General features: G+C 43.0%; 1 protein-coding gene across 1 annotated transcript; it reads left to right on the top strand.

The window, feature by feature from the left end:
• Nucleotides 1–5,915: 5,915 nt before the first annotated feature.
• LOC134464239 (overexpressed in colon carcinoma 1 protein homolog) lies at nucleotides 5,916–17,540 on the top strand. Its single transcript, XM_063217713.1, has 5 exons — nucleotides 5,916–5,955; nucleotides 11,306–11,330; nucleotides 12,790–12,825; nucleotides 15,640–15,719; nucleotides 17,536–17,540. The coding sequence occupies exons 1-5, from the start codon at nucleotides 5,916–5,918 to the stop codon at nucleotides 17,538–17,540; spliced, it is 186 nt and encodes a 61-aa protein (XP_063073783.1).
• Nucleotides 17,541–27,131: the final 9,591 nt, after the last annotated feature.

Genomic DNA, 27,131 nt, shown 5'->3' with positions numbered 1-27,131 from the left:
TCAGGTGTCCAATGCAGTGTACGTGGCTTGCCATGGAGGAGTGCAGAGAGAGGGGCGGCAATGGAGCTGAAGCCACGGATGAAGCGGCGGTAAAAGTTGGCGAAGCCTAGGAAGCGCTGCAGCTGCTTCACCGTTTGGGGAACCGCCCAGTCAGTCACTGCCTTGATCTTGTCCCGTTCCATTTGCACTCCCTCTGGCCCGATGATATAGCCAAGGAACGATATGGAGGTCTGGTGGAAGACGCATTTTTCTGCCTTGGCATAGAGATGGTGTTCGGCCAGGCGAGACAGCACCTGGCGGACATGAGAGACATGCTGGGCAAGGGTGGACGAATGGATTAAAATATCGTCGATGTAAGTAATTACACTTTTCCCCAGCAAATCCCAGAAGATGTCGTTCATGAACGCCTGAAACACTGATGGGGCATTGGCGAGCCCGTATGGCATCACAAGGTACTCAAAGTGGCCCACCGAGGTGCTGAATGCGGCCTTCCACTCATCGCCTTCCCTGATTCTGACCAGGTTGTAGGCGCTGCGTAGGTCCAGTTTCGTGAAGTACCGGGATCCACGGAGCTGCTCGATAGCACTGGGTACCAGCGGGAGTGGGTACCGGTACTTCACTGTCCTCTCGTTCAGGCCACGGTAATCTATACAGGGGCGCAGACCACCATCCTTCTTCTCCACAAAGAAGAATCCGGCAGAGGCTGGAGAGGTAGATGGGCGGATGTACCCCTGCTGTAGGGCCTCCTGAATGTACTCTTCCATGGCACGCGTCTCAGGGAGAGAGAGAGGATAGACACCGCTACGAGGGGGTGAGGCACCCGGCAACAGGTCAATGGCGCAGTCCCACGGCCGATGTGGAGGGAGGCATGTGGCTTGGGCCTTGCTGAAGACAATGCCCAGGTCTTCGTAATCTTCTGGGATCTTGGAGGTAAGTATTGCCTCTGGACTCTCGATCGAGGTAGAAGCACATGACATGGAAGGGGCATGGTCAAGGCATCGGGTAGACCAAGTGACGATCTCTCTCTCCTTCCAGTTGAATTCAGGGTTGTGAAGAGCCAGCCAGGGGAACCCAAGGATCAAGTGGTGATGTGCGGAGGGGAGAACAAGGAGTTGGAGCTGCTCTGTGTGGTGACGAGGGGCCACAAGCTGCACTGGGACCGTCTGGTGGGTGATGGATCCATCGCCAATGGGCCTTCCATCCAGGGCATGCACAGAGATGGGTACCTCGAGACGTTGCGTGCGGATGTTCAGCCGACTGACCAGTGCCTGGGAGATGAAGTTTCCAGCTGCGCCCGAGTCGACCAGAGCTGAAACAGAGGAAGGGCAACCGCCAGTATACAATTCTACTGGAATATTGCAGACATTGACCGCAAAGGTAGATGGAGAGACACATACCTTTGAACGGTCTGCTGCTGGTTGCCGCCCTCTGGGGTTGCCAGGTTTGAATGGGCAGGTGAGTAACTGGTGATCCCCTTCTCCACAGTATAGGCAGCGCCCTTCGCGGATTCGGAGTCGGCGCTCTGCTGGGGTTAGACGAGTAGAACCAAGCTGCATCGGTTCTGGATCAGGCACGGCAACCGGATCGGAAGTGGTCACAAGTGAACTTTGGCGTCCGTAGAGCAGGTTGTCCAAGCGGATGGCGAGCGTGATGAGGGCATCGAGTGAGAGGGCGTCATCCCTGCAGGCCAGCTCAGTTTGTAGTTCGGTTCTCAACCCCCGGCGGAAGACGGTGATCAACGCTGAATCATTCCAGCCACTCTCTGCAGCCAAAGTGCGGAAGCTGAGGGCATAGTCTGCTGCAGGGCGTGACCCCTGTCGTAGCCGGAGGAGCTGCTCACCCTTCTCTCTTCCCTCCCGGGGCTGGTCGAAAACCGCTCGGAAAGCGGACAGGAACTTTTCGTAAGTGGACACTGCTTCTCCGCCCTGCTCCCACACTGCTGTTGCCCATTGCAGTGCCCGTCCTTTCAGCCTGGAGATAATGGTGGCTATCTTCACTGAATCTGTGAGTGCTGGGCGGTAGGCAAAGTACAGGGAGCATTGCAGCAGGAACCCTTTACTGGCCGTCGGGGAGCCATCATACGGATCAGGCAGACGTACCGGGCCATCATGATGAGGGCAGCGCGCCGTGTTGGTGGCTTCTGCTGGGGTTGGTTGAACCACTTGTGCTGGCGCTGGAGTGGGCATCTGTTGCTTGAGGTGGTCCACAATTTCTTGAACAGATGTTCCCAGTCGGGCCAATTCCTGACGATTTTCATTCACCACGGCGCGGAGGTCCAGCACTGGCACAGGAGCTGGTCTGGACGATGGTACCGGAGCTGTAGTCCCTGCAGAGGTGTTAGCAAGGGGTTGGTTGGTCGCTGGGTCCATAGTTTGGTGGATTGTTCTGTGACAAATGAAGAGGCAGGACCCAAGTGCGACTCCGGTGCACTTCAGTGACTTTACTTCAAAAAACCAGAGAACAAACAAAACTGCACCACGAGGGGTGAAACAGAAAATACACACAGTAGACAGCTAAATAGGACTGTGGAAGAAATAAGCTTGCACACACAGAGTCCAACAGAAATGCTGCAACAATCCACGAACAAAGAAGGAAGTGAGAGTCTTTAAAGTCTCTGGTACAGGTGTGGGTGATTGGTGAATGGTGCTGATGAGGTGCTGATTGAAGGTACTTGGCCAGTGATTAGTTGCTTGTTGACCAATTAGTACTCTGGCGACATTGATCTTTGAGAAGGAGGTTCGCAGGATGTTACAATCTTACTGTATGTAGCCAGCTTAGTGTTTGGTCAGTCAACATTCCTGCAGCCCCAGACTAACTCAATTATTACCTCCATCACTAGGGACACAAAAACCTGGATACCAGGTTATTTACTGCTATATACGCTGTGTGTGTGTGTGTGTTTGTGTGTATGTGACTGAGCTTTGTCTGTATCTTTGTGTGTGTGCTTGCATGTGTGTCTGAGTACATGTATTGCAAGCTCGCCAGTGAAGAAATTTCTCAAGCTTTTCAGTTGCTGTGCAGTGTGTTTCAAGTACTCCCTTTAATGAAATAAGCTGAAAAAAAACTGTGTGGAAGGAAATACATTTCAGCATCTTTATAATGCAATTAGAACATGTGAAATATTTGCTAAACAACAGATATCAGTATAAAAACTTTATAAATTAAACTGAAAAAAATGTTCCATCTAACAGTGGACGTAAGGTGCTCAGCTTAAAAACTAGATTGCATTTCCTCACAGAAAATGCTGGAGTATGCTTGCCCGTCTTGCATTCGTTGCCCTTCATGCACGCCTTGCCTTTCATGCATGACTTGCCCTTAATGCACATGCTGCCCTTCATGCATACACAACATACAGTTAACCATCTAGATATGAGCTAACTTCCTGTTTGGTATGTATCATATTGGCAAAAACACATTTTCACCAACTGTGGCGCCCCCCAATGGTCATATTGCACTGAATTTGGTACGTAGCCTCTGGGTGTACTGGATACCATGTGTGAGAAATGTCGTTAAGATCTGTCAAGGCGTTGCTGAGATATGGGCTAACTTCCTGTTTCGACTGTAAGTTTGCCTTTGTTGTCAATTTTGATTGGCTGCTGTGCGCCGATGCTTTCAGCTATTGCTCTGTAAACTTCAGCATAGGTGCAGAATAGTCCAATGGTGGTCTGATAAAAATTGTAGGACGAACAGACAAAAATTGTGGGCAGAGCATCATTTTTATTGATTTTTGAATATGTCAAAATGGTGGGAAATTCATTATGGTAAATATGACATCATAGTATGCGTTGGATTCGGCTTGACCCAAGGATTTCAGCGATACCAAGCGTTTGATGAATTGAAGTAAATACGGGCTAATATCGTCAAAAACACATTTTTGCTTATTGTAGCGCCCCCTAGTGGCGCATTTACAAGAAAATCGTTACGTGTCCTCTGAAGATAGTGCTGATTATGTGTATGAAATTGGGTTGTGATACAAGTAGCCATTGCCGAGATATGAGCTCACTTCCTGTTTGGCGTCTTCGCCGACAACTTTGATTGGCTCCTGTTTGAAGACAGTTTGATCAATCGTTCCAAGACTTTTAGGGTAGATGTATCTTAGTCTGAAGATGTCCTCCTAGAATTTTCGTGACGATCGGTCAAAAATTGTGGGCGGGGGGTAATTTTTATTGATTTTCACAAAATTCAAAATGGCGGAAAAACTTTCCAGGCGGAAAATGACGTCATAGGGTGCATTGGATTCGGCTTGGCCCAAGGATTCCAGGGATATCAAGTTTTTGAAATTCCAACCAACGGTTCAAAAGTTATAGCATGTAATGTACTTGCAACTTTGACCTGCTGGTAGAGCTACAGAGTTTGAGGTACCCCTTTGAAAAATTTAAATCCTGGTCGTCTTATCAAGCCGAACGTTTCGGTCTTTGAACGGATTTTCTAACTTGAGCGGTTCTTCAAAACGAACCGTTCGTAGACGGAAGGAGAAAATTAAAAAAAATAATAACCCGGAAACGGGTCGAATAACAATAGTATGCTTGCCGCATGGCAAGCATACTAATAACCCGGAAACGGGGGAATAACAATAGTATGCTTGCCGCCATAATAAGATTATGCTACTGCATGTTGCTGTGGAGGACAAAGTGTGCCTTTAGTTCTCCATCTGAGAACAGCCTGTTTGACCCAACGCATTTTTGCTGCCCATTCACTGTTACCTGGGTAACTCCACAAGAGCGAAGTAACTGTCCACAACAACTCTCTTGAACCCTCTCCCATCTCTCTCTCACTGGCTATGTCTCAAATCACGCACTTGTGTCAGTGCACAGTGCACACAGTGCACTGAGGTCTTAAGTGCATAGTGTTGTGGTCAAATTTGAGCACTATGCACTGTGCCCTCACTGGAAGTGACGGCTGAGCATGGCGTTAGCTCGCCAAAATATCAGTTGGCTACTGATTACAATGCACAGCGTCTGGTGCTTGTATTTCCATTTCCTTCACCCTAAAGGACAACAATCATACAATACTTTGGTTGGCATGAAAAGGTTGGTGTCCCATCAACATTACTTACAGAATTAGGAGACTGTTGACCAAACTCTTCTACTGAACTAAATGCCACATTTCCTCTGTGTCATTGTCAACATGGCCGCCGTTTAGTGCATGCAGTGTCCATCATTCAAGCACTGCATTTTTCCGCCATTGTTAGGGGATCATCCTGGCACTTTCAGTGCACTGGCTCAACTGAAATTTTCAGCGTGAGTGCCCTAGGCACTGAAACACAGTGCCCGAAGTGCACAAGTGCGTGATTTGAGACACAGCCTCTCTCTCTGTCTGTCTGTCTGTCTGTCTGTCTGTCTGTCTGTCTGTCTGTCTGTCTGTCTGTCTGTCTCTCTCTCTCTCCCTCTCTCTTACCCTCTTTTCCTGACAGTTTTTCTCCTCATCTGGCGTTTTTGCTACAAGCCCTCTATCTTGCTATAGATCCATTTTCCCTCTCTCTCTCTCTCTCTCTCTCTCTCTCTCTCTCTCCCTCTCTCTCTCTCTCTCCGCCTTTCTCTCCTCCCCCTCTACATATAAGTTCTTTCCTTCCTCTCCCCTCCTAATAGGCGCAGTTTATTCTCTCTTGAGGCTCTCTGGAACGACTGAGCTGGGGAAACAGGGGAGCGGAAGAAGGGAGAGGGGGGTAAATAGAAAGAGAAGAGAGGTCATACTGTAGAAACGACGGCAAAGCTTCTGTTATTCATTCATTCATTCATTCACACTCAACAGAATATCTTCTATCTATTCTTCACTTCTACTTCTGATCTCCATCCATCTCTCCCTACCTCCGGTCTCCCCTTTCCTTTCATTTTTTCATTCCTTTTTCTCTTTTCACTCTGTTTCTTCCCATCCTTTCATCATTTGTCCCACCTGAGCTAGGGTACTGGTGTCAGATGGGGTGTGGAAATTCCACAGCGACCAGCGCGGGAGGAGGTGAGTCTTTCTCTAGTATTTGCTTTTGTGTGTGAGTGTGCGTGTCTGGTGTGTGCCAGAGAGAGAGTGAGAGTGTTGTAGTGTGTGTGTGTGTGTGTGTGTGTGTGTGTGTGTCATGGTGTTTGTTACTTCTTAACATGTTGTCCATGTGCATTTGCATGTGATAGGCTATTGCATAATTAACATGTTCATTTGCTTGTTTCAAAGAGTTAACCTCAGATATTTTTTGCAACCTGTATATTATTTGTGTCACATTGGCCACGTGTGCTCTTGGGGGAGGTGGGAGGATCATGTATATAAATGGTTTAAATTCATGTTTAGTTGCCTATTTGTATGACAATGCACATTCCTGTTTTCTAACTTAACCTCTGATGACTATGTGGATGAAGCGTCTGTGTGTGTGTGCGTGTGTGTGTGCGTGTGTGTGTGTGTGTGTGTGTGTGTGTGTGTGTGTGTGTGTGTGTGTGTTTGCTTTTACCTGTGTGTGTGCGTACGCGTGCGCGTGTGCGTACTCGCATGTGTGTGCATGGCATTGCTGGGCTGCTCGCGCTCTGTGTTCATTTGAATGGCACCAGAGTACCAGTCCTTCATGACTCACTCTGCTTGCTTTCTGTTTCCCACGCACACAACAGGAGAGAGAGAGGGTTACGGGGGGTGTATAGTGAGAGGGAGAGAGAGACTGGTAGAGAGGTAGGGAAAAAGAAAGGTAAAGAGAGAGACGAAGAAAGACGTGGGGAAGAGATCTGAGGTGTAAAAATAAATAAATAAGGAGATTAGGAAGATTAATTCAATGGTAAGGCGGTGCTATTGTGTGGTGTTAATTTAGCACACAGAGTTCCAAATACACTCCAAAAGGTGTTAAATTCATACTCTAAGTGTTGAATTATTATTGCATTTTACTGTGTGGAAACTGGCAGAAAGGCAGAAATAGAGAGAGGGGGAGAAAGAGGAGGTGTGGAGAAGCACACGAAGGAGGTCAGGGTGTCCGTGTGGTGAGAGAGAGAGATAAAGACAGACAGAAAATGAGTAAAATTAAGGAAAACAGGCAATGTGAGAGAGGATGGAGGAGGAGATAGATACCACAAGGGAGAGAGAAGTGCAAAGAACCATACCATGTTAAGACAGAAATGTAATGTGGAAGAAAGTGAGTGCCATGGGTTATGAGAGTAAAGGGGGGAAAGACCGGTATGGAGTATATGGTGGAAAAATGGAATTTGAGAAACTGGTGGAAAAAGAAGAAAATCAATCAAAGAACCAAGGGGTAAATGTCAACACAACCACAGGTTTGCAGAGAGGTGTAGAAGAAGAGAGCGTAGTGATACTCTTCATTGTTTACCATGGCGACAGAAGCCAAGATGGCATCTGATGCAGTTGTCAGTAGCACCCAACAGGAGAGGTGTTTTCATTAAGTGATAGCAGTTTGTGTGCATGTGTGTGTGTGTGTGTGTGTGTGTGCGTGCGTGTAGGCCTATAGAAAGAAATGATACAAAAATGAATACAAAATTATAATGCTAAAATAATTGTATACTGACAGAACATGCATTTATTGACAGTAAGGGCAAGGAATTGTTTTGGTTTGGTCATAGAATTAACTTTTTAGTTAACTTAAAAGTGAATATAAACAAAATCATAACGCTAAAACAATTCTAAATACTCACTTTTTTAAGTAAACTGAAAAATCTATGCCCAAACCGCATGAAATTCCTAACCCTTACTGCCAGTAAAGCAATGTTTTTGCGTGTATTTTTTGTTGGACCAGTGGGATTCTAGTTATGCTCCGCTATGGCTTATTGTCGGACTTATGGGCTGTCGGACTAATGGGGTCAATGGGCTGCACACCGTGGCCCATCTTATCTTAGAATCCTATTGCACTGTAAACACACTCTTTTGGACAAAAAACATCGGTAACACTTTATTTTAGGGACACATCTATTAGCACTAATACATACAATATTAATGCCTGTGTAAGTAACTTGTAAGGCATGTACTAAGCAAAATAAGACAGTTGTTAAGCATGTATTCACAAATGTCTTGTTCATGCCCAATTAGGGATTTATTACTAATATAACCTTAGTAAGGACCAGTAAGCCTATATTTCTATTTATTAGTAAGTAGTAAGTGGCAGAATACAATGTGTATAAGCTCCCGACACACTGTGTGAACAAACCCTGAACAGTGTGAAAACAGATGCAGAATAAGGGTCCCTATTCTAAAGTGATGCATTGGTCAGCCCAGATGGCTCAGGGCCTCTGCACTACCAAAGTCCTAGGGCCCCCACACCACCCAGACCTGCACCACCTAGCCCCCCCGATTTACAAAGTGTAAGGGTATATTAAATAATTAATAATTACCCAGCTGAGTCATCTAGTTTTCTCTTGTTCATATCAATGAGAGGGAAGTAACAAGAGCCTATATATAGCAAGGATTGAACGTACACTTGTCAATGGCGGTGGGTTGGTGAGATGTAATTTTTTTTCATGTACCACTGAGTTTTAATTGTAAAAAAAACCCTAAATAAATGCAGAACATTAGAATAATAGTTTTGAAGCAAAACTAAACTACTCTTTTGTGATAATTAAGTGAATGTTTGAGAACATTAGCTTCAAGAAGTGCAGTGCATGATGGGTACGCAATCTAGGCCAACAGACAACCTACCCAGCTCTGAGCCTATGTCCTTAGCTCCTCCCCTCACTTGTGAAATTTAGTTGCTATCCAAACAATTTGCCATGTACGTAACAACAGAAATATTATCATTGCTGCATTGGCCATGCATTGCATTTCTGACTAAGGGCGTAGCCTACCCATCATGCACTGCACTTCTTGTAGCTAAGTTTCTCAAACATTAACTTATTTATCAGAAAGGAATAGCTTAGTTTCGCTTCCAAACTATTACTCATCGTTATATTCTGCATTTATTGTAGGGTTTTTACAATTAAAACTAATTGGTGTATGAAAAAAATGACATCTCACCACCCACCGTCATTGATAACTTTACGTCCAATCCTTGCTATATAATGCTTCCAATTACTCATTGACATTATGAGTAGAATAAGTGAGATCTTCATACCTACTGAGACTAATGTAGACTCTGAAATGTTCTTACACTTTGCTTCCCGGGGGGGGGGGGGGGGGGGACGTAGAGTGGGGGCCCTAGGTAGTGTGGGGGCCCTAAGCCATCTGGGCTGAGCAGTGCATCACTTTAGAATAGGGACCCTTATTCCACATCTGTCTTCACACTGTTCAGGGTTTGTTCACACAGTGTACCAGGAGCTTATACACATTGTATTCTGGCCCTTACTGCTTACACATCAATAGAAATCTAGGTCTACTAGGTCCTTCCTAAGATAACCTTAGTAAGGACCTAGTAGACCTAGATTTCTATTGATGTGTAAGCAGTAAGGGCCAGAATACAATGTGTATAAGCTCCTGGTACACTGTGTGTATTGGTAATAAATCCCTTATTGTGCATGAACAAGACATTTGTGAATACATGCTTAACAACTGTCTTATTTTGCTTAGTACATGCCTTACAAGTTACTTACACATGCATTAATATTTTATGTATTAGTGCTAATAGATGTGTCCCTAAAATAAAGTGTTACCAAAAAAACTAATTATGTTATACCAATCGTGCGTAATCTGAGACAATTGTGCAATGCTAGAAAAGGTGACCAGCTCTACTGGACATTCTCCGGCTCTCAAACCTCATAGTCTTCACCATTCAGCTTGTGCACAATTCTGAATATGCGCAAATGAATGTAAACGCTTTCTCTACTCTACTCATTGTGTGCAACATCAATATTCCACCATTCATACCAATAGGGAAGAGCACATAGGTTACATGTACACAGGGCCGCTGCCAGTTTAAGCAGAGCCCGGGACAAAGTCATGTGAAGGGCCTCCTCACCCAAATACATGCAATGCAATGAGGGCCCAATTCTGCCCCCCTCACTGGGCCCAGGCAACTGACTTCACTTCTTTGCCCCCCTGTGTCAGCATCCCTGCATGTATACATGCTAAGTCTCCCCTCTCTAAAGCACAACTACTGGCCGGCTTGAGCTCATTATTAGCTATTGTGTAGCCAGAAATAGTCTTAGTAAAGGAGATGATAGCATCTTTTGTTCCACTCCATTCCAGAGTCTTTCCACTGACCAAGTTGATTACCGGTGGGATTTATAAAATAGCCCACTATAATATGGTTTAAGCAGTGCTAACAGTACACATTTTTATATTAAAATAATGTGAGTCATTCTGGTCTTGTCTTGATTGTATTCTCATGCATTGATAGGTTTAATCTAGTTTGATCTAGTTTGATTGTATCCTCATGCATTGATATGGTATAATCTAGTTTGATCTAGTTTGATTGTATCGTCATTTATTGATATGGTATAATCTAGTTTGATCTAGTTTGATTGTACCCTCGTGTATTGATAGGTTTAATCTAGTTTGTTGTATATTGATGCACAAGTAAGTACACATTCAGTAATGCAGCCTTCCCATGGCTTAGCAATGCTGCTGTACAGTATTACATGGCTAACATACAGTATGCCCCAATGAAATACAGTGAGAGATAAGGTTGATTAGCAAGATTTTGGTTAATGGCATGGATCTGCATTGTGTTATGCTAGTTATAGCTTGGAACAAGATAGTAGTGAATAGAATTGAGGGAGGGAGGGAGAGAGAGAGAGAGAGAGAGAGAGAGAGAGAGAGAGAGAGAGAGAGAGAGAGAGAGAGAGAGAGAGAGATTTTGTGCATGCAATTAGGGTAGGAAGTTGATGAGAGAGGCTAGAATCCAAAAAAAATCCATCTGGACCCTGTAATGAACACACACACACACACACACACACACACACACACACACACACACACACACACACACACACACACACACACACACACACACACACACACACACACACACACACACACACACACACACACACAGAGCGAGAGAGAGAGAGAGAGAGAGAGAGCGAGATATCAAATTTGCCTGAAATTACATGTGTCATTCCCCTTTTGTGAAGACACTAGAAGTGTCAGAAAGAGAGAGAATGTAAGAGTGCAATCACAGCGGGGAGACACTTAACTTGACCACATGTCAATGAGAGTATTTTCACAACAGTGATTCTCAAACTTTTGCTTCTGGGACCCCCATTTGGAAGGCAGTTTGGAAAAAAAAAGAATTCTCTACAAAAGAACCTACATATATGCACTGATTTCAGTGTGTGCGTGCGTCTATGTGAGACAGGAAGATATCTCGCATCCATCTGTTACTAAGTGTTTTCAGCAGGATTGCTGTGCTTGTGCAGTAGTTCTGAAGCAAAAGTTCTCCTCTTTTTCTTCCCCACAGGTCCTTCGGAGGGATCAAAAGATGTGTGAGTACTGCTTTATGTAGGCCTATAGTCCTTTTAGACTCGCACTGTCAAACAAAACACAGTATGCCTTATAGCCTACTAAACTGGCCCCACCCGCCAGCGGCCAAAATTATGTTTGCCTGCGAGTGGGTCTAGCCTCAGACAATGCCCCAGGCCCTGAAACTGGCTGGCCAATCACAACGCAGGAGACTTCTTTTGAATTTTTGGATGCAAAGTGGACAGGGTTATGAGGGAGTAACGACAAAGCGTTCGCCAGTAGGCACAGACACAGTTTGAAAAACGAGTTGTTTCCATCAACAGTCTTCCGATGTGTCCTTCATCGGGGCCAGACTAAATTACATTTAATCTCACATTTAGTCTGGTTTATCAGGCTATATGCCTTACAGTACGCCAACTAAATTTTGTATAGAGCATGCAACTGCAACTGAACATTCAAGCTCCTTGACATTTATTTCACTGTTACACCTGGTATGATTATGAGACACCATCAGAATCAACCTGTAGTGCTGGGCTATGTTTTGTTCGGAGTTCTCTGAAAAGGCGTAGTCATAAGCCTATCAGGATTGCCCATAGCTGTGATTCTCAATGTCTGATTGTGGGTACATTTGTGTGGAAGTATGAAAGCATGCTGAAAGCATGCTGAGATAAGGGAGGTGTTACGTAATACGGGTTTAAAGCATGAAAACCTAAGGACCAGACTACCCCTAGCATGATTTGTCAGAGTTGGGAAGTCAAGAATGCGGAATAAAATGCAGTTGTGAGAAGACTAAATTACATGGACTGAATAAGTCTTCCTATTTTTTTTTATTATATTACAGACCGAAATATACAGTACACATTCACCCAGTCGGCTCCTCTAGCCCGCCCATTAAACTGCATTGTTTTCCCTCCGAATGCTCGTGCGGTCCAATCACTGCCAGTCATTTGGCATATTGATTAGCAAACGTGGGGGAAAACAAGCAATTTCATGGGCGGGCCCAGAGTTGCCGACTGGGTCTATACTGTAGATTTCATAATGGTTCCGGTTGGAGTAGGACTGTTATTTTCAAATCCCCTAATTACACATTGTAGCTGCAAACTGTCCTTGCATAGATTCCACACTTACATTGAGAGAGAGAGAGAGAGAGAGAGAAGGACATTAGTACCTTAACGCGTATCATTGAAATGGGTGTTGTTTAGAAAATGCTTCCATAACCCTTTCTTAATGATCCCCTCCTCGGAGATCATTTGATTGGTGCAAACAAACAATTAAGTGTCTGGATATTCTATTTCAATGCTAAACGTATTTTGATTTGTTGCATTCGGTACCATTGTGATTGTTTGAATGGAAACTTTGTGGAAGGATATAATGGCTTTATAATTAAACTGGCCATCATTTGCAATACTTTAATATTTTAATATGATATTGAAGGGCATCGTAAAAAATGGCCTGACTGTCTTTAATTTATCTATTTAACAGAACAGAAGAGTCATCACCTGAGGAGGAAAAAAGGAAGTATGCTGCTTCTGACACATTTGTTTACCTCAGGGTGAACTGTACAGCGATGTACTATTGTTTTAACCCAATATCCATTTTTGTACTGTAAACCAAATCATATCTGGTGAGGTTCTCTCTGTAAGCTATAGTAGCTACCTCAAAACAGGAAGCTATTCAGTGAGTGGTCAGGATTTGGGTATATATTTCAAATGAAACATTTTTATATTGCAGACAGTATATATATATTTCACTATTTCAAATGAAACATGTATTGTTGCACAATCACACAAAAAAATAAATCCTTAGTAAAATAATTGCATATTAAGTAGCCTACAGTAGGCTACATGAAATAGGTCCTCGACGGAACATGGCCCCATAAAGGCTGCCTCTATTATGCAGAATGTTTTATTTAACAAAAAAAATCGCCTCCTCATGAAACGCGGCAGTTAACCTACACAAAAACTAGGGTGACCAAACGCCTGTATTTCCCGGGACATGTCCTGATTTTACGACCTGTCCTGGGCGTCCCGAGATATGATCATCACATGAAAATATCACATGATATGATTATCACATGATATGATCATCACATGAAAATATCACATGATATGATCATCACATGAAATGATGGAAATATCCGGGTTTTGGTGTAATTGAAACATTAAAACTCCTTTAGGTAACATATAATAGACAGCTTTACTGGAGACTGCATTTAAAATAATTTCCAATGTCATCAGAATTGCTTTAAAGGCCAGGGAACACGATTCTAACCTTTTATTTTTCCTTAGCCTGTTGCACTGCTCACTTGTGCCAAGCTCGAATGGATAGGCTAAACCCGTAACCTGACTTAGAAACACGATGCAAGAATATTAGCATGGTGGCGTCAAGTGACGACAAGCTATAACCATTAGGTGCTAGAGCGTGTGTCCCATCTCTCTCTATTTTAAATGAAGGAGCTAGCATAGCTAGCAATTTCAAAATAAATTGTACTGATGTACAATTTGAGTGTCCAGGTATAAGACAATCACAGAGAGGCTGAGTCACTCAGAATTAAAGATGCAGAGGGAACAATTACCATAGTTATTACATAAAATTTTGAATTCCCTTGATTTACCGTGATTGAGTGTATATAAGACATATTTTTGTCATTAAAATCATTGTATAGGTTCATAACATCATGAAATATATATTGGCTGTAGTCTCACTCTAGCACTCCGAGAATTACAGCTAGTTAAAACTTGACCATATTAAGGACGCTTCATGTGTGCAAATGATAGAGGGGTTTAACATTCCCCTATCCACCCGAGCTCACTTGAAATAGACCCAGAAGACATGGGAAACTGTAAATTGCTTACAGAGGTCAGCAGAAGTTGCTGAAGTCAAGTCTTGCACATCCTGTACTACAGTGAAAATTGACCATGCAACTTGTGTTAGTGCTAACTTCAAAAGTCAGCCTCCATGATGGCATGGGGGTGCAGTAGTACATTGGTTAAGCTGTCCTAACTCACCTGTAGAATTAAATACAGTACTGAATGAAATACATGGGTTTTAAACAGCATAAAAAGCCACTCATAAGCCAACCATGCTCAATTACTGCAACATAGTAAGGACAAATTGCATTCTCCACTATGTTTTAACAGTTTAACTCCAACATAAGGACCAGCAGGACATAAAATGGCTGGCTTTTGGTCAAGACCTGTATACAGAAAGGGAAACATTGCAAAACATGACAAGGAATACACCTCCCATTTAAGCTGTTGAAATCATGTCCAAGATAGGAATCAACACTGTTTTTATATAAAATCATCTCATCGGTTAATGCTATTAACTGTTAAGTGTTGTCCTTTGTTTTGTTTTTAGTCTTCCTCGACATTTGCTGCCTTTTATTGTCCCCGTCGCAACTTTTTTGAGACGCGTTGGATTTACATATTCATGAATATCCCCCAAAACAATAATTTTGGTCAGTTTTGATGGCTGATATGTTTTCTTTGTACCGTTCTCCAACTAATGTCAGAACCAGACTTCTGAAAATGACAGTATTTTGTTATTATTCACAATTAACCTTCACAACTTCTATGGAGTTGGGGTTTGTATGTTCTGCCTAGGGGTCGACTGATACAGGTTTTTTAATGGCCGATGCGATACCGATTTTTTTTTCATCACCCTTGGCTGATACCCGATTTCCGATACCCGATATTTGGGGCCGATATGGGTTAAAAAAAAAGGTTAAAAAATGACAAATATTCCAGGTCTCAAGTTAAAAATAAACATTCCTTTAACATTATCAAATTGAGGTAGAACTTGTAACATTTAAACGCCCACTCTAACAATCAAGTAATGTCTAACAATCAAGTAATAAAAAAATAAGTGTCTTGGTGCTTTTAAAAAAGCCCCGAATGACATAAAATAATAAATATTGCGTATCGGCCAAAACCACACGCGTATTGGCCGATACGATACACTTAAAATATGCAGATATTGGACCGATATACAGGTATATTGGTCTATCCTTAGTTCTGCCAACCAATGAAATGATAAATCGGCCCATTCCCAGGGAGAGGTACCCAGAATTGGGTCCCCATTGCATTACATGTATTGAGAGAGTGGCCCTTTCAGATGATTTCATCCCAGGCCAAGTCAAGGCTGGCAGTGGCCCTGATCTCCAAAACTGATTTTTGTTTTTGCAGACATTGATGTTATACCTTGTGTCTTTATTGGAGGAATTATGGAGGTGTGCACATTGGTATACCAAAAAATCCCAGAAGTACTGTGTAGAATAACACAAAACACTGTCTATTCTACTGTATTCTATTCTTTTCTATTCTGCTGTAGGAATTATGGAGGCGTGTACATTGGAGTACCAACAGATCCCAGCAGTGTGGCAGCAGGGCAGTCCACATCCATGCAGAAAGGTGAGCAACAAAATTACTACAGTACTTCTAATTGTGAATGCTTCATTCACATGCATTAGGCCTACTATGAGAGAGTCCAGTACTTACACTTCACCTTTTCCACAGGGCCGTAACGAGACATTTTCAAGTACCGAGCTCAAATACTGTGCCCTGTACTACATACTGTACATTTAGAATGTTTGTTTTCATTCATGACTGCCTTGAGGATGCACTCAGGATGCACTTTGCTTGCAATGTGTAGGCCTATCCATGACTGACTCATGACTGTTGCGAGGCTTCCTAATATTCTGATAATAGTCTATGGTCGGGATATTTCAACTCATTAGTTAAAAAATGGGAATGGGGGTGACCTATACAGACTGAATTTACCATTGTTGATCATAGATCGATTTTGGTCATAGATAGGGCCTACATTTTACATTTCAGAAAAAATACCGAGGACTAGGGGTGGGCGATATGGGCAAAAAAAAATATCTCGATAAGTTTTAGAATTTTCACGATAACGATAATTTGACGATAATTTCCAAAAACACTTGCAAAAACCAGTAGGGCCTATTTCAGGAGGGGGGGGGGGGTAATCAATGTGTTTGAATTGTACTGTATGGGAATTTGGCAGGGCAGGGCAAGTAAAGCAGATCATTTGTAGGCCTATGTAGCCTAAACTGCATGTTAACAAGAGGTCTGCATAAATGATGGCATGTATACACTAGACTACATCACAAAGCATGGCAGTATAACAAAGCTACACATTTATGCTGTCTATTATTTGTGCATGATTCCAGACTCATTTCAATTCTGCACTGGAGGTAGTAGTGCTGCATTTGTGTTGTAACTGGGGAGGGACAGAGAGTTGGGAGAAATGCTGTGCTGAAGAGCTTTTGAATTTAATAACATGCATATGCTCTGGTCTGTAAAGTAATACTTCATCACTTGGCATGAAAACATATCCATGTAAATAAAAAATAGTTTTATAATGTATTATAAGCAGTTATGCCATCTATACATGCAGGTGGGTGTTTGAGTGGTGAGTAACAGCCACTAATAGTTGTAGAGAACAACATTGCTTAGCCTAGTTCGCTAACTAGCATGCTAACTAGCGATTTCTCAGACCAGAGACAAAGCTATTTATCTTCCTAACTATTTGGCTTCCCATAATCACAGACGGTTGCTAAGTAAAGCACATAGTTTCAAAACGCCCTCAGCATCATGCAATGGCTGGTTTAATGGTTGAATTCCTCATGTAAATCCACCATTTGGATAACAGCAACTCTCCTCCACTGCCCAGCAGCAGCAGTGCTGTGTGCACGAGTGACACGGAAAATCTCTCTCTCCCTGTCTGGCAAAACGCTGCAGCCCGCCCCCCTCAGCACTGTCTGCTCATTGGTTCACAGACTTTATTCTCCAGTTCACAACAACATTACTATTGGCTGAAAGGCTTGGCTGTCGTCGCTGTCTGAATGAGTCCTGTCACAGCGCTTTTGTTGATTTTAGCGACTTCATTAAAATATCTCGATATTGCAAAATTACTCATCGTCAAAACAACATTTACGATAATTTCGCAGACGGTATATATCGCCCACCCTTACCGAGGACATGACCTCTGTGTCCTCAATGGTAGTTACAGCCATGCTCTTCCATCGGTCACCCCTGAGCTAAATCACTAGTTGTCCTTGCTAGTGTCCTCCACTACTGTCCTTAGCTTTTGACCCTGTTTCTATCGATGTCTGCATGTTTGTGTTTGTATTTCTCTTTCACGGTGTATCTGTCTGTCTGCTTGCCTTTATTTCCTGTGTGTTTTGTGTTGTGGACACTGTAGGTTAGAACTTAGAGATGATTGGCCGCCATGGTAACTGAGCTGCTTGCTCTCTCCCCTTTCTCTTCCCTTGTTTACAACACACATAATCCCAACATCCTGCTGGGCTTGGGATGCTGTACAGTTACTCTGTCCCTGTGTGTGTGTGTGTGTGTGTGTGTGTGTGTGTGTGTGTGTGTGTGTGTGTGTGTGTGTGTGTGTGTGTGTGTGTGTGTGTGTGTGTGTGTGTGTGTGTGTGTGTGTGTGTGTGTGTGTGCGTGCGTGCGTGTGTGTGTGTTCCCATTGTGGTAATTGGTATACTAAAAGTATAAAACATTTCTTTACTGACACGTTAGGGTTTGTTTTGGTCTGTGCAGTAAGATATTATTTAGTTAGATATGAATGGGAGTCAATGGAAGGTCCCCACACTTAAGGAAAAACAACTGTGTGCGTGTGTGTGTGTCCGTGTGTGTGTCTGTGTGTGTGTCTGTGTGTGTGTCTGTGTGTGCGCGCGTGCACGTGCGTGTGTGTGTGTGTGCGCGTGCACGTGCGTGTGCACGTGCGTGTGTGTGCGCGTGCGTGTGTGTGTGTGTGTCTGTGTGTGCACGTGCGTGTGTGTGTGTGTGTGTGTGTGTCCGTCCTGTGGGGTTAGTAGAGCCTCAGGTAATTGGTGATCCCATGTGCCATCCTCTCCAGAGAGACACAGAAATGCTGAGCTACTCCTGTTGAGAATATTAACAATCCCCCCTCCTCTCTCTCTCTCTCTCTCTCTCTCTCTCTCTCTCTCTCTCTCTCTCTCTCTCTCACACACACACACACACACACACACACTCACCTTTTTCTTTCTTCCCTCTCTCTGCTCATTTTACAGATTAGCATTACAACAAAGGTGACTGATTTGAAGTGAAAAGGTGAGAAGAATGTGTCCGTGTGTGTACGTGTGTGTGTGTGTGTGTGTGTGTGTGTGTGTGTGTGTGTGTGTGTGTGTGTGTGTGTGTGTGTGTGTGTGTGTGTGTGTGTGTGTGCAGCCTGATCTCCAAAAATTCTGTGCTCCTGGACACGGATGTTAAGGACACAAAATCCGTGTCCAGGAGCACGGATTTTGCCAAAATTCTGTGCTCCTGGACACAGAATTGATTTCCGTGCTCCGGGACACGGAATTGTTTTCCGTGATGGGCACACGGAAGTGCTTTCTATAGGCTATTACCACATCCTGACTGGAAAAATTGCACTTTTCATACATGAAAAGGGGGATCTTCTCCATGGTCCGCCATTTTGAATTTCCAAAAATAGCCATTTTTATCTGCAAAAATGACTCTACTTGGACCATACTAGAAAATATTTGTTTATTACTTAGTAAAATTTCATGTAAAGATCAAATTTGGCAATAGGCAGCCCAGTTTCAATGAGCAGCATAGTTGCAGTACCTTTTTTGACCATTTTCTGCACAGTGTCCCTTTAAACATTTCTGTTTACCACTCACCTCACCTCTTCTTCTACCCACACACAGGGACATGTAGTACGCACAGTACATGCAGTACTGTCATGTCAGCAGGAGTTGCCATGGTTGCATTTCCTCCTCTTTGATTGGCTGTCAAGGACCAGCGCAACTTTTGTGGCGACCAGACCTTGGTCAGTATGGGGTCAAAGGTCAGTGGAGGAAGAGGAGGATGAAGATTTTTGTGAATGTTTCCGGATTGTCATGTAGGCATTTTCCCTGCCTATTTTATCGCTTGTGCCCTCTGTCAGGATGGACTGCTGGCTCACCGCTGAAGGCAGAAGTCACAAAATCCTGGATCAGAAGTAAAATCCCTCGCCACAGCAAGCATGTCGCCCAGGGGACCTGTTCTCATCTTCTCATCCTCTCATCTTCCAAGGAGACCGCAAAATGCAGACACAGCAGTCATCCTCACCCTGTTTTCACCTAGTTGTCTGGGGGATTCACTTCGGTATGAACTACTACACCCAGGAATACCACCCTCCTCCCCCATGAAAACAATACACGCAGAGATCGAACATTTGGCAGAGGTGTTGAATTGGAAAAAAAACTCTGCCCCTTCTAACGCAGGTGATCTCATCAAGTAACTGGTCTACTTGTCTTGAATACTCATTGTGGTCTGCTCAATCAGAGCTGGTTGGATCAAATGGAGAGTTAATTGGTCCACTTCAAAATGACTAGGGCAGGGATGACTGGAGCACTCAGATACTTTTTAGTTATTTTATTGTGGTGCAAACATAATGACTGACGTTTCGATGCAGTGTGCATCTTTTTTTTTTTTTTTTTGACTCTGAAGAAGATGCACACTGCGTCGAAACGTCAGTAATTATGTTTGCACCACAATAAAATAACTAAAAAGTATCTGAATGCTCCAGTCATCCCTGGCCTAGTCTTTTCGAAGTGGACCAGTTTACTCTGCATTATCTGCCGTCCTGGACAAGACGCACCAAGAAGGTTACAGCCTAAGTGACTTCCCTTTTACTGGTTGGATCAAATTTGTGGCAGGGTTTTCACTTTCTGGACCTGGAATAGACAGCAGGCCAATGGAAAACCCTCCAGGGCCTTGTTATGATCAGCTGTTTTGGAGCTTTTTGGATCAAAATGGTGGACTGGCTGTCCACTTTCTGGATTTCACTTGTGTGGCACCTGATCCACAGGGAGGCGAAACGGTGACGCTGCAGTCTATCAGACTGATTATACTAGTTGTCTGGGGAATTCACTTGTGTATTTACTACACCCAGGAACACCTCCTCTCCCCCACGTAAACACACTTACGCGCAAACATGCACGCACACACACACGCACGCACGCAGGCTTACACACGCACACAGAGAGACAGAGAGAGAGAGAGAGAGAGAGAGAGAGAGAGAGAGAGAGAAAGAGAGATGAATACTAGGGCTGGGACTTAACATGATTAAATTCAATTAATTGACTACACAAACATTAACATGATAGAAAAATAAACCACACTATAATAGTTACATAGTTCTGGATTAGACCAGTGGAGGGCAGCATTATGCCTAATGGAGTACAGCCTGCTCAAATTGGCTTGATTTCTCTCTATTTTTTTGTAATCAACTGTTGATAAATCAGCAAAGTCTGTTCTAGCCTCTGAAGCAACAGAGATATGTTTTCTAATAGTCAGGCTTTACAATGTTAGATATGTAGCTGAAAGCATTGTCTGCTACAAAAGAAAAAAAAACAATGCTATAGTTTACAGAAGGTCTACCTATATCGATACTCAGGGCTCTTAATTAACTTTTTTCATCACCAATCAAAATGTCTACTCTACGTTAACCTTACCAGCCAAACACACTCACTAATGGGTAAAAGTGGCTAGTACATTTTCTTTTCTACCATTTGGCTGGTTGGCAGGTGTTAATTTAGAACCCTACCGATACCTAAAACATTGCACTGGTCTGTTGATCTTGGTTAATTACCAGATTGAAAAAATAAACAATATTTTGGTGATTAGGCTAACTGTATGAATTGTCATTATTCAAAATCCATGGGGAAAAAATACTTCTCACTGTTCTCAAGTTAGATATTTATATGCGATTAAAATGCGATTGATTTTGATGAATTAATTTCAAAACCTCTAGTTAATGCGATTAAATGGAGTCCCAGCCCTAATAAATACACAAATATAAATACACACAGAGATAGGCCATTGGGGATTGTGTATCTATTTCTGCTCCTTTCTCTTTGCCTCCTCTTCCTGTTTCATCACCTCCTCCTCCTCCTCCTCCTCCTCCTCCTCTTTGGTCTCCTAATCATCCTTCTCCTCACGGTAGGGACACATAAGCTGTGTATATATGGCGCTTTTTTCGCCGATCGGAATAGATCTGATCCGATTAGTCTGATCGGAATGAAGTGAATACAGTACATTGACCTCGAACGTTCGAATACCTGCCACGCGCAGTTACCAGGGACAGTGGTTAGCAACAGGCCGGGCTATATGGTTGAAACTGCGATAAACATGAAAGTATCGCTTGCTTTATTTATAATTTTAGTCTTTCTGAAAGTGCAGCTGGAAGCGACACTGCTGTACTTAATCTTGTGCTTATGGGCAAGTGCGTAACAGCGGCACTCCGACGCGCTGTTGTCACCAGTTTACTTAAAACACCTCACAAACAAGAAAGAAGTCTGTGGATGAGAGTACGAAGCCAGAATTGGCGGGAGAGAGTTGTTCTGCAGGAATTCATCGACCAATATGGCGTTAAAATGTTAGGATAACCAGAGCTTCATTTGTTAGAATATGTGACACGATTGCGTCACAAACAACCAAGTGGAATAGAGTGTATACATGGACCATCTGATCGGACTACACCACCTCTTCTTGTCCAATTAGAATTCTGATCCGATCAAAGAAATCTCGTCCGATCGGGCCGTATACAAGGGAATTCCTGATCGGATTAGAAAACTATCCCTAGAAAAATCCCTATCCCTAGAAAAATATCCCTATTCTAATCGGATCAGAAGTGCCCATGAAGCGAACTTCGCCATTCATTCCTATGAGAAAGGCGAAGGCAAGCGAAAACAAGCAAAGAGGAGCGAAGCAAAGCGAAATCATTGAACAAAGTTTAATGTTATGCAAATGAGCGAATTCGCCTGCGGCGGTCCAATCAAATCAACAACATAACTATTCCATTCCATTTGATTCGCCGTGACGACCTGATGACGGTTCAACTGTCAGCAGGGCCGGTTCTGGCTTATTTGGCGCCCTAGGCGAGTTTGAGTTCGAGGTTGAGGCGGCCTACAGCATCACAAAGCATGGCAGCATAACAATTTTAATAAGATACACATTTGTGCTGTCTATGATTCCAAACCAATTTCATTTCTGGACTGGAAATAGTGGTGCATTTGTGAGTAGGAGAATGAGAAGGGGGCTATCTATGTGTTTGAACTGGAGGGACAGGGTGAGAGAAAGGGAGAAGAGCTGTCACGCTTTTGAATTTCATAATATACAAAATATAGTAAATAGCCTCACTTGTCTGCAATAATACATCACTCAGCATGAAAACATGCTGTGCATGGTTCTGTTACATGATTAATGAAGGCCTATGTCATTCTGGTCTGGAAACAATGTTTTTTTAAGCTTACAACAAGCAGGTAATTCATTCAAGTGGATGGAAGGAGATATGGCAGCTAAAATTGTTTTAAACATGGCACCAGTCTTACTTTACATTGCTTGTCAACCTAAGCAAGTATTATGATGTCAGGTGGGTGTTAGTGAGTAGGCTACTAACAGCTACTTTACTGGATTTCATTGCTTGGCATACTTGGCTAATGTTAGCATGCTAACTAGCGATTTCTCAGATCAAAAGCAAAGCTCTTTTTCCCTCTAATTCCAAACAGTAGCCTCATAATTATTAGGCTTTCCATTATCACAAACGGTTGCTGATTAAATCACATAGTTCCAAAACACCCTCTGCAACTCCTGCATCATGCAATGACTGGTTTAATGAGAACATAATAATTCTCCACCCAGCAGAGCAACACTGCTGTTGGCGCTTGCCCTCTCTGTCTCTCGAGTGAGTCTCCAAAATTCAAAATATATCGCACGCTGTCACTCGTCCCGCCCCCTTTCTCAGGACTGTCTGTTTATTGGTTCACAGACTTCCCAGAGACAGTTGAAAGCGATATTACTATTGGCTGAGGGGCGTTTTGCCGTGAGGAGCGCTTTCGCCATGCTTTGTTGATTGCGACTTCATAAAAAAAACCTCCATATCGCAAAATTACGCATCGGAGAGCGCCATTTCGGCGCTCCTTCTTCACATTGCACTCTAGGCGACCGTCTAGCCGGCCTATGCTTAAAACCGGCCCTGACTGTCAATGAATTTCGCCTCTCTTCGCTTCGCTCGCTTCGCCTCCTATGTGTCCCTACCGTCATCCACCTCTTCTTCTTCAACCAACTCTTCCTCGTCCTCGTCCTTGTCATTCTCCTCTATCAGGTTCATCTGAAGGATTATGTGTGCTTTCATTCAGCAACTTTTTAGCCCCAAGCATACACACTGTTCCCACAAAGATGTTCTCAAGTCTGTTGATTTGACTTTGGTGTGTGTGTGTGTGTGTGTGTGTGTGTGTGTGTGTGTGTGTGTGTGTGTGTGTGTGTGTGTGTGTGTGTGTGTGTGTGTGTGTGTGTGTGTGTGTGTGTGCGCGCGAGTGTGTGTCTGTGTCTGTGTGCGTTTTTAAGCTGGGGACTCATGTTTACACTGTGTGCGCGTGCGTGTGTGACCAGAGAGCAAGAAAAGACGCTGAGAGAGGCACGTAGCCTGACACACTTGGTGTGTGTGTGTGTGTGGTTGGTGTCCAATGCTGACACAGTTTTGACTGCACAAGGTTACTAAGTACTCTTCTCTGACACACTTAAGTTTTTCTAAAACACACACACACACACACACACACACACACACACACACACACACACACACACACACACACACACACACACACACACACACACACACACACACACACACAATTTTCTCAGTTTGCCTTTATCTATTAGGGACTGTACTGCTCTAAAGACTAATTGCAGTTACTATTCCAACATAGAAACTAAGAAAAAGGCTGTCAAAGTCTTGGTATGAGGTTGAATGTTGTAGGAACTGCAAATTTGACACAGCTACTGTATATGTCTAAAACGGGGTGCATAGAGATGCATAGAAACATAGTTTGATGTATAGAAACACCCCCAAATCTCGAGACTACTGATATAATTTCCTTGGGAGATATTCACAGAACATCTAAATCGTGCAACAAGCCAAACAGTATGATCATTAATTTAGGAAATTATAATTTTGTAATTATGGTTCGGATTAAGCATGATGATAAAATCCAAAGTGCTAACTTTTCAACCACACAATAGGCCTATGTTGTAATGTGTGTTTTCAGTAAGTCTTTCAAAACTCTTCTCCAAAATGCGGTCTTGTTCGGTGCACACCATGTTTTTTCCTCTGAAACAAAGTAGGATGTTTTACTAGAAATGTGACAGTGACTGATTTCACCCTTTACTACAGCTTGGATGTTTCTGTGTGAACAAGTGTATGCCTCTGGTTGTACACGTGTGTGCCTCCATCCATGACAAGCGAAGGTTGATTAAAATGATACAATGGAAAGGAAATAAAAATTCCAGACCCTGTCAGATAGGAATTAAACAGGAGACATGCACAATGATTAGCAAGGGCTGTGAACTAACATTAATGAAGGGAATGCATGAGGGGTTTTTTTTTTCGATCTGATTTTTATTTGGCTGTGTCATGGTCAAGGCAGAAGGGCCTAATGTTTTGAGAGTTGAGATCAGAAGGGATCCTATTATTCAGGATCAGGATAGCTTCCATCATAGTATACAGCAGGCTGCAGATTGGTTCCTGTCAGAACCCTACAAACAGCACTGTGAATCGCTCTGACTAATGAAATGCTTTAATGAAACGTTTGTTTACTTTGGGCAAACACAGAGGGCAGCAGTGTAGTGTGTTGACTTGGCTTCTTCATCCCAGTTTATTGGGCCCTGTGATGCAGCCCTTTATAAACTATTCAGCAGGCCACAAACCTACCGACGTTTGTATTATTGACGGATTTTGATGCGCTGGTACGTCCGGACCACTTCAATGTAGTGAGAAATAAGCAGTAGTAGCCATGGTGTTCAGTCGCAGCATTATGTGCATTTCATTGACCAAATTCAATTGTTGCAATTCTTTCTTTCTTCTGTCCTCTGGATCAATCCAAACTGTACTGTAGCATGCAGAATGACATGCGGTTACTGTGATATTGCAAAGGCTGGAAAAGACATGGTTTTGGCTGATTTGCTCTTGTAAAATTGGGTGCTACATGAAAAGTAAAGAAGAAGAATAGATGTCAACACCGTCGTCCATTTAGCACCTGGCCACCATTGTTGGGCAGTAATGCATTTCAAAAGTAATTAATTACAATAATGCATTACTGTAATATTTAGTTAGTTCCAATGCTAAATAACTTAAGTTACAATGCATTACAATGACCTGGATTTTACTGGTATTCAGTGTCGTGGGTCAGAAAGAAGCTATTCCTGTAACTGATAGTTTTTACTCTGCATGCTGCCAAAAACACCTCCTGGATGGGAGGTGAAGAAGTCATGACTCATGAGCCTGATTTAAACTGAATACATTGCCAGATCCATATTTAGGCTTACAGTTCTTTTGGCGAAAGTAACTAAAGTAATGCAACAGTAGTGTAATGCCTTACATTTTAAATATAGTAATATTGTAGTGTAAGGGATTATTTTGAAAAGACAGTAACATGTAATCAGTAATGCATTACAGCCCAACACTGCTGGCCACATGCGGTAGAGTACACAACCCAGTAAGTGAGGAAGTGAGAGTGATTCACAGGCATGCACTTTGATTCCCAATGTCACCGGTGAGGGAATGAGCATCATCAACATTCTGGACGGCCTTAAAACAGCAAAGAATGACGTGCATCAAAACTGCAAAACCTCTGCTGTTGTCTGGGCAGCTGATCTTTGTTTTGCAACTTCAGTGCAGTTGACGTTTTTTTGTTGTTGTTGGTTTAAAAAAAAAAATCAAATTGCAGACCAAATTAAAGTGCAAAAAAATGTGTTTGTTTTGGTACACGTGTTTTGTTTGGTACACAATTTGTTGTGTGTAAATAAACACTGACATTTCAAGGACAGTCAACAATTGCCATTGATTTTTCAGATGGGTGATTTTCTTTATATGGGTGAGATTATATAACAGTGTTCTTTTTCCCGTCAAGTGCCCTTTCGCAGGTGGGAAACAAGGCCGTCATAGGGGTGATGAATCTCCTGGATGCTCACAGTATGCACTGTGGTGACAGATAGAGGCCTGTGTTTTGCAATTGGAGGCCTGTGCATATTGACAAGTGATGGACTACACACATACACACACTAGCTCAAGCACATGCATGCACGTGCACACATACACCAGATCAACTATACACATACACATATGCACGAACAGGGGTGACCCTTGTCCATTTGCTGCCTCAAGTATGACTTCAGTGCCCCCCACGGCCCACACCCTCCATTTTGCAGTTTGTTGCCACTCCACCCAACACATGGGTTGTTTTGCAATTAGATTGCATTCCTTCAACACACATATACAGTTGTTTGAAATATTTAGGTGTAATTTTATTACTTTTCACATTACCACCGGTCGACTCGGGACAGTTATTAATTAAACTTTTATTCCTACCTGGAGCCCCTTTAATACTCCTCTCCATTGTTGGCAGACATATCTTTAATTCTTAGCTCGTAATTATGACATTGCATGTGTAATTTTTAGTGGTGTCAACAATAATCGATTCTGCATTGCGGGGCATGGACAATTCAATTCAATGCGGCAAGTTCCATAATCCATGCGGCAATTTCTTTTAAGTTTCAATTACTTCCGTGGATATTTCGGGAGCAAATGAATGTTAAATTAAATAAAAGCAAGACTGATACAGAAAACAGCCAATAAAATGTTGCTCAGTATCTGACTACCTGTATTGCCTCATCCTGACTGATGAAACATCTGCTTTGCTTTCAATAGAAATGTAATGCATTGCAATGCATTGTAGAAGTGAATTTAAACAAATCGAATCGAATCGAATCGTAATC

This window comes from Engraulis encrasicolus, chromosome 15 (genome assembly GCF_034702125.1).
Source record: "Engraulis encrasicolus isolate BLACKSEA-1 chromosome 15, IST_EnEncr_1.0, whole genome shotgun sequence".
Taxonomy (NCBI): Eukaryota; Metazoa; Chordata; class Actinopteri; order Clupeiformes; family Engraulidae; genus Engraulis; species Engraulis encrasicolus.
This window is presented reverse-complemented; position numbering and strand designations above follow the sequence as displayed.

Coding starts and splice junctions, on each gene's coding strand:
- LOC134464239 (XM_063217713.1), top strand. CDS start 5,916: ATGGGGTGTGGAAATTCCACAGCGACCAGCGCGGGAGGAG. Junction 11,331..12,789: donor TCGGAGGGATCAAAAGATGT/GTGAGTACTGCT, acceptor TCTATTTAACAG/AACAGAAGAGTCATCACCTG. Junction 12,826..15,639: donor CCTGAGGAGGAAAAAAGGAA/GTATGCTGCTTC, acceptor ATTCTGCTGTAG/GAATTATGGAGGCGTGTACA.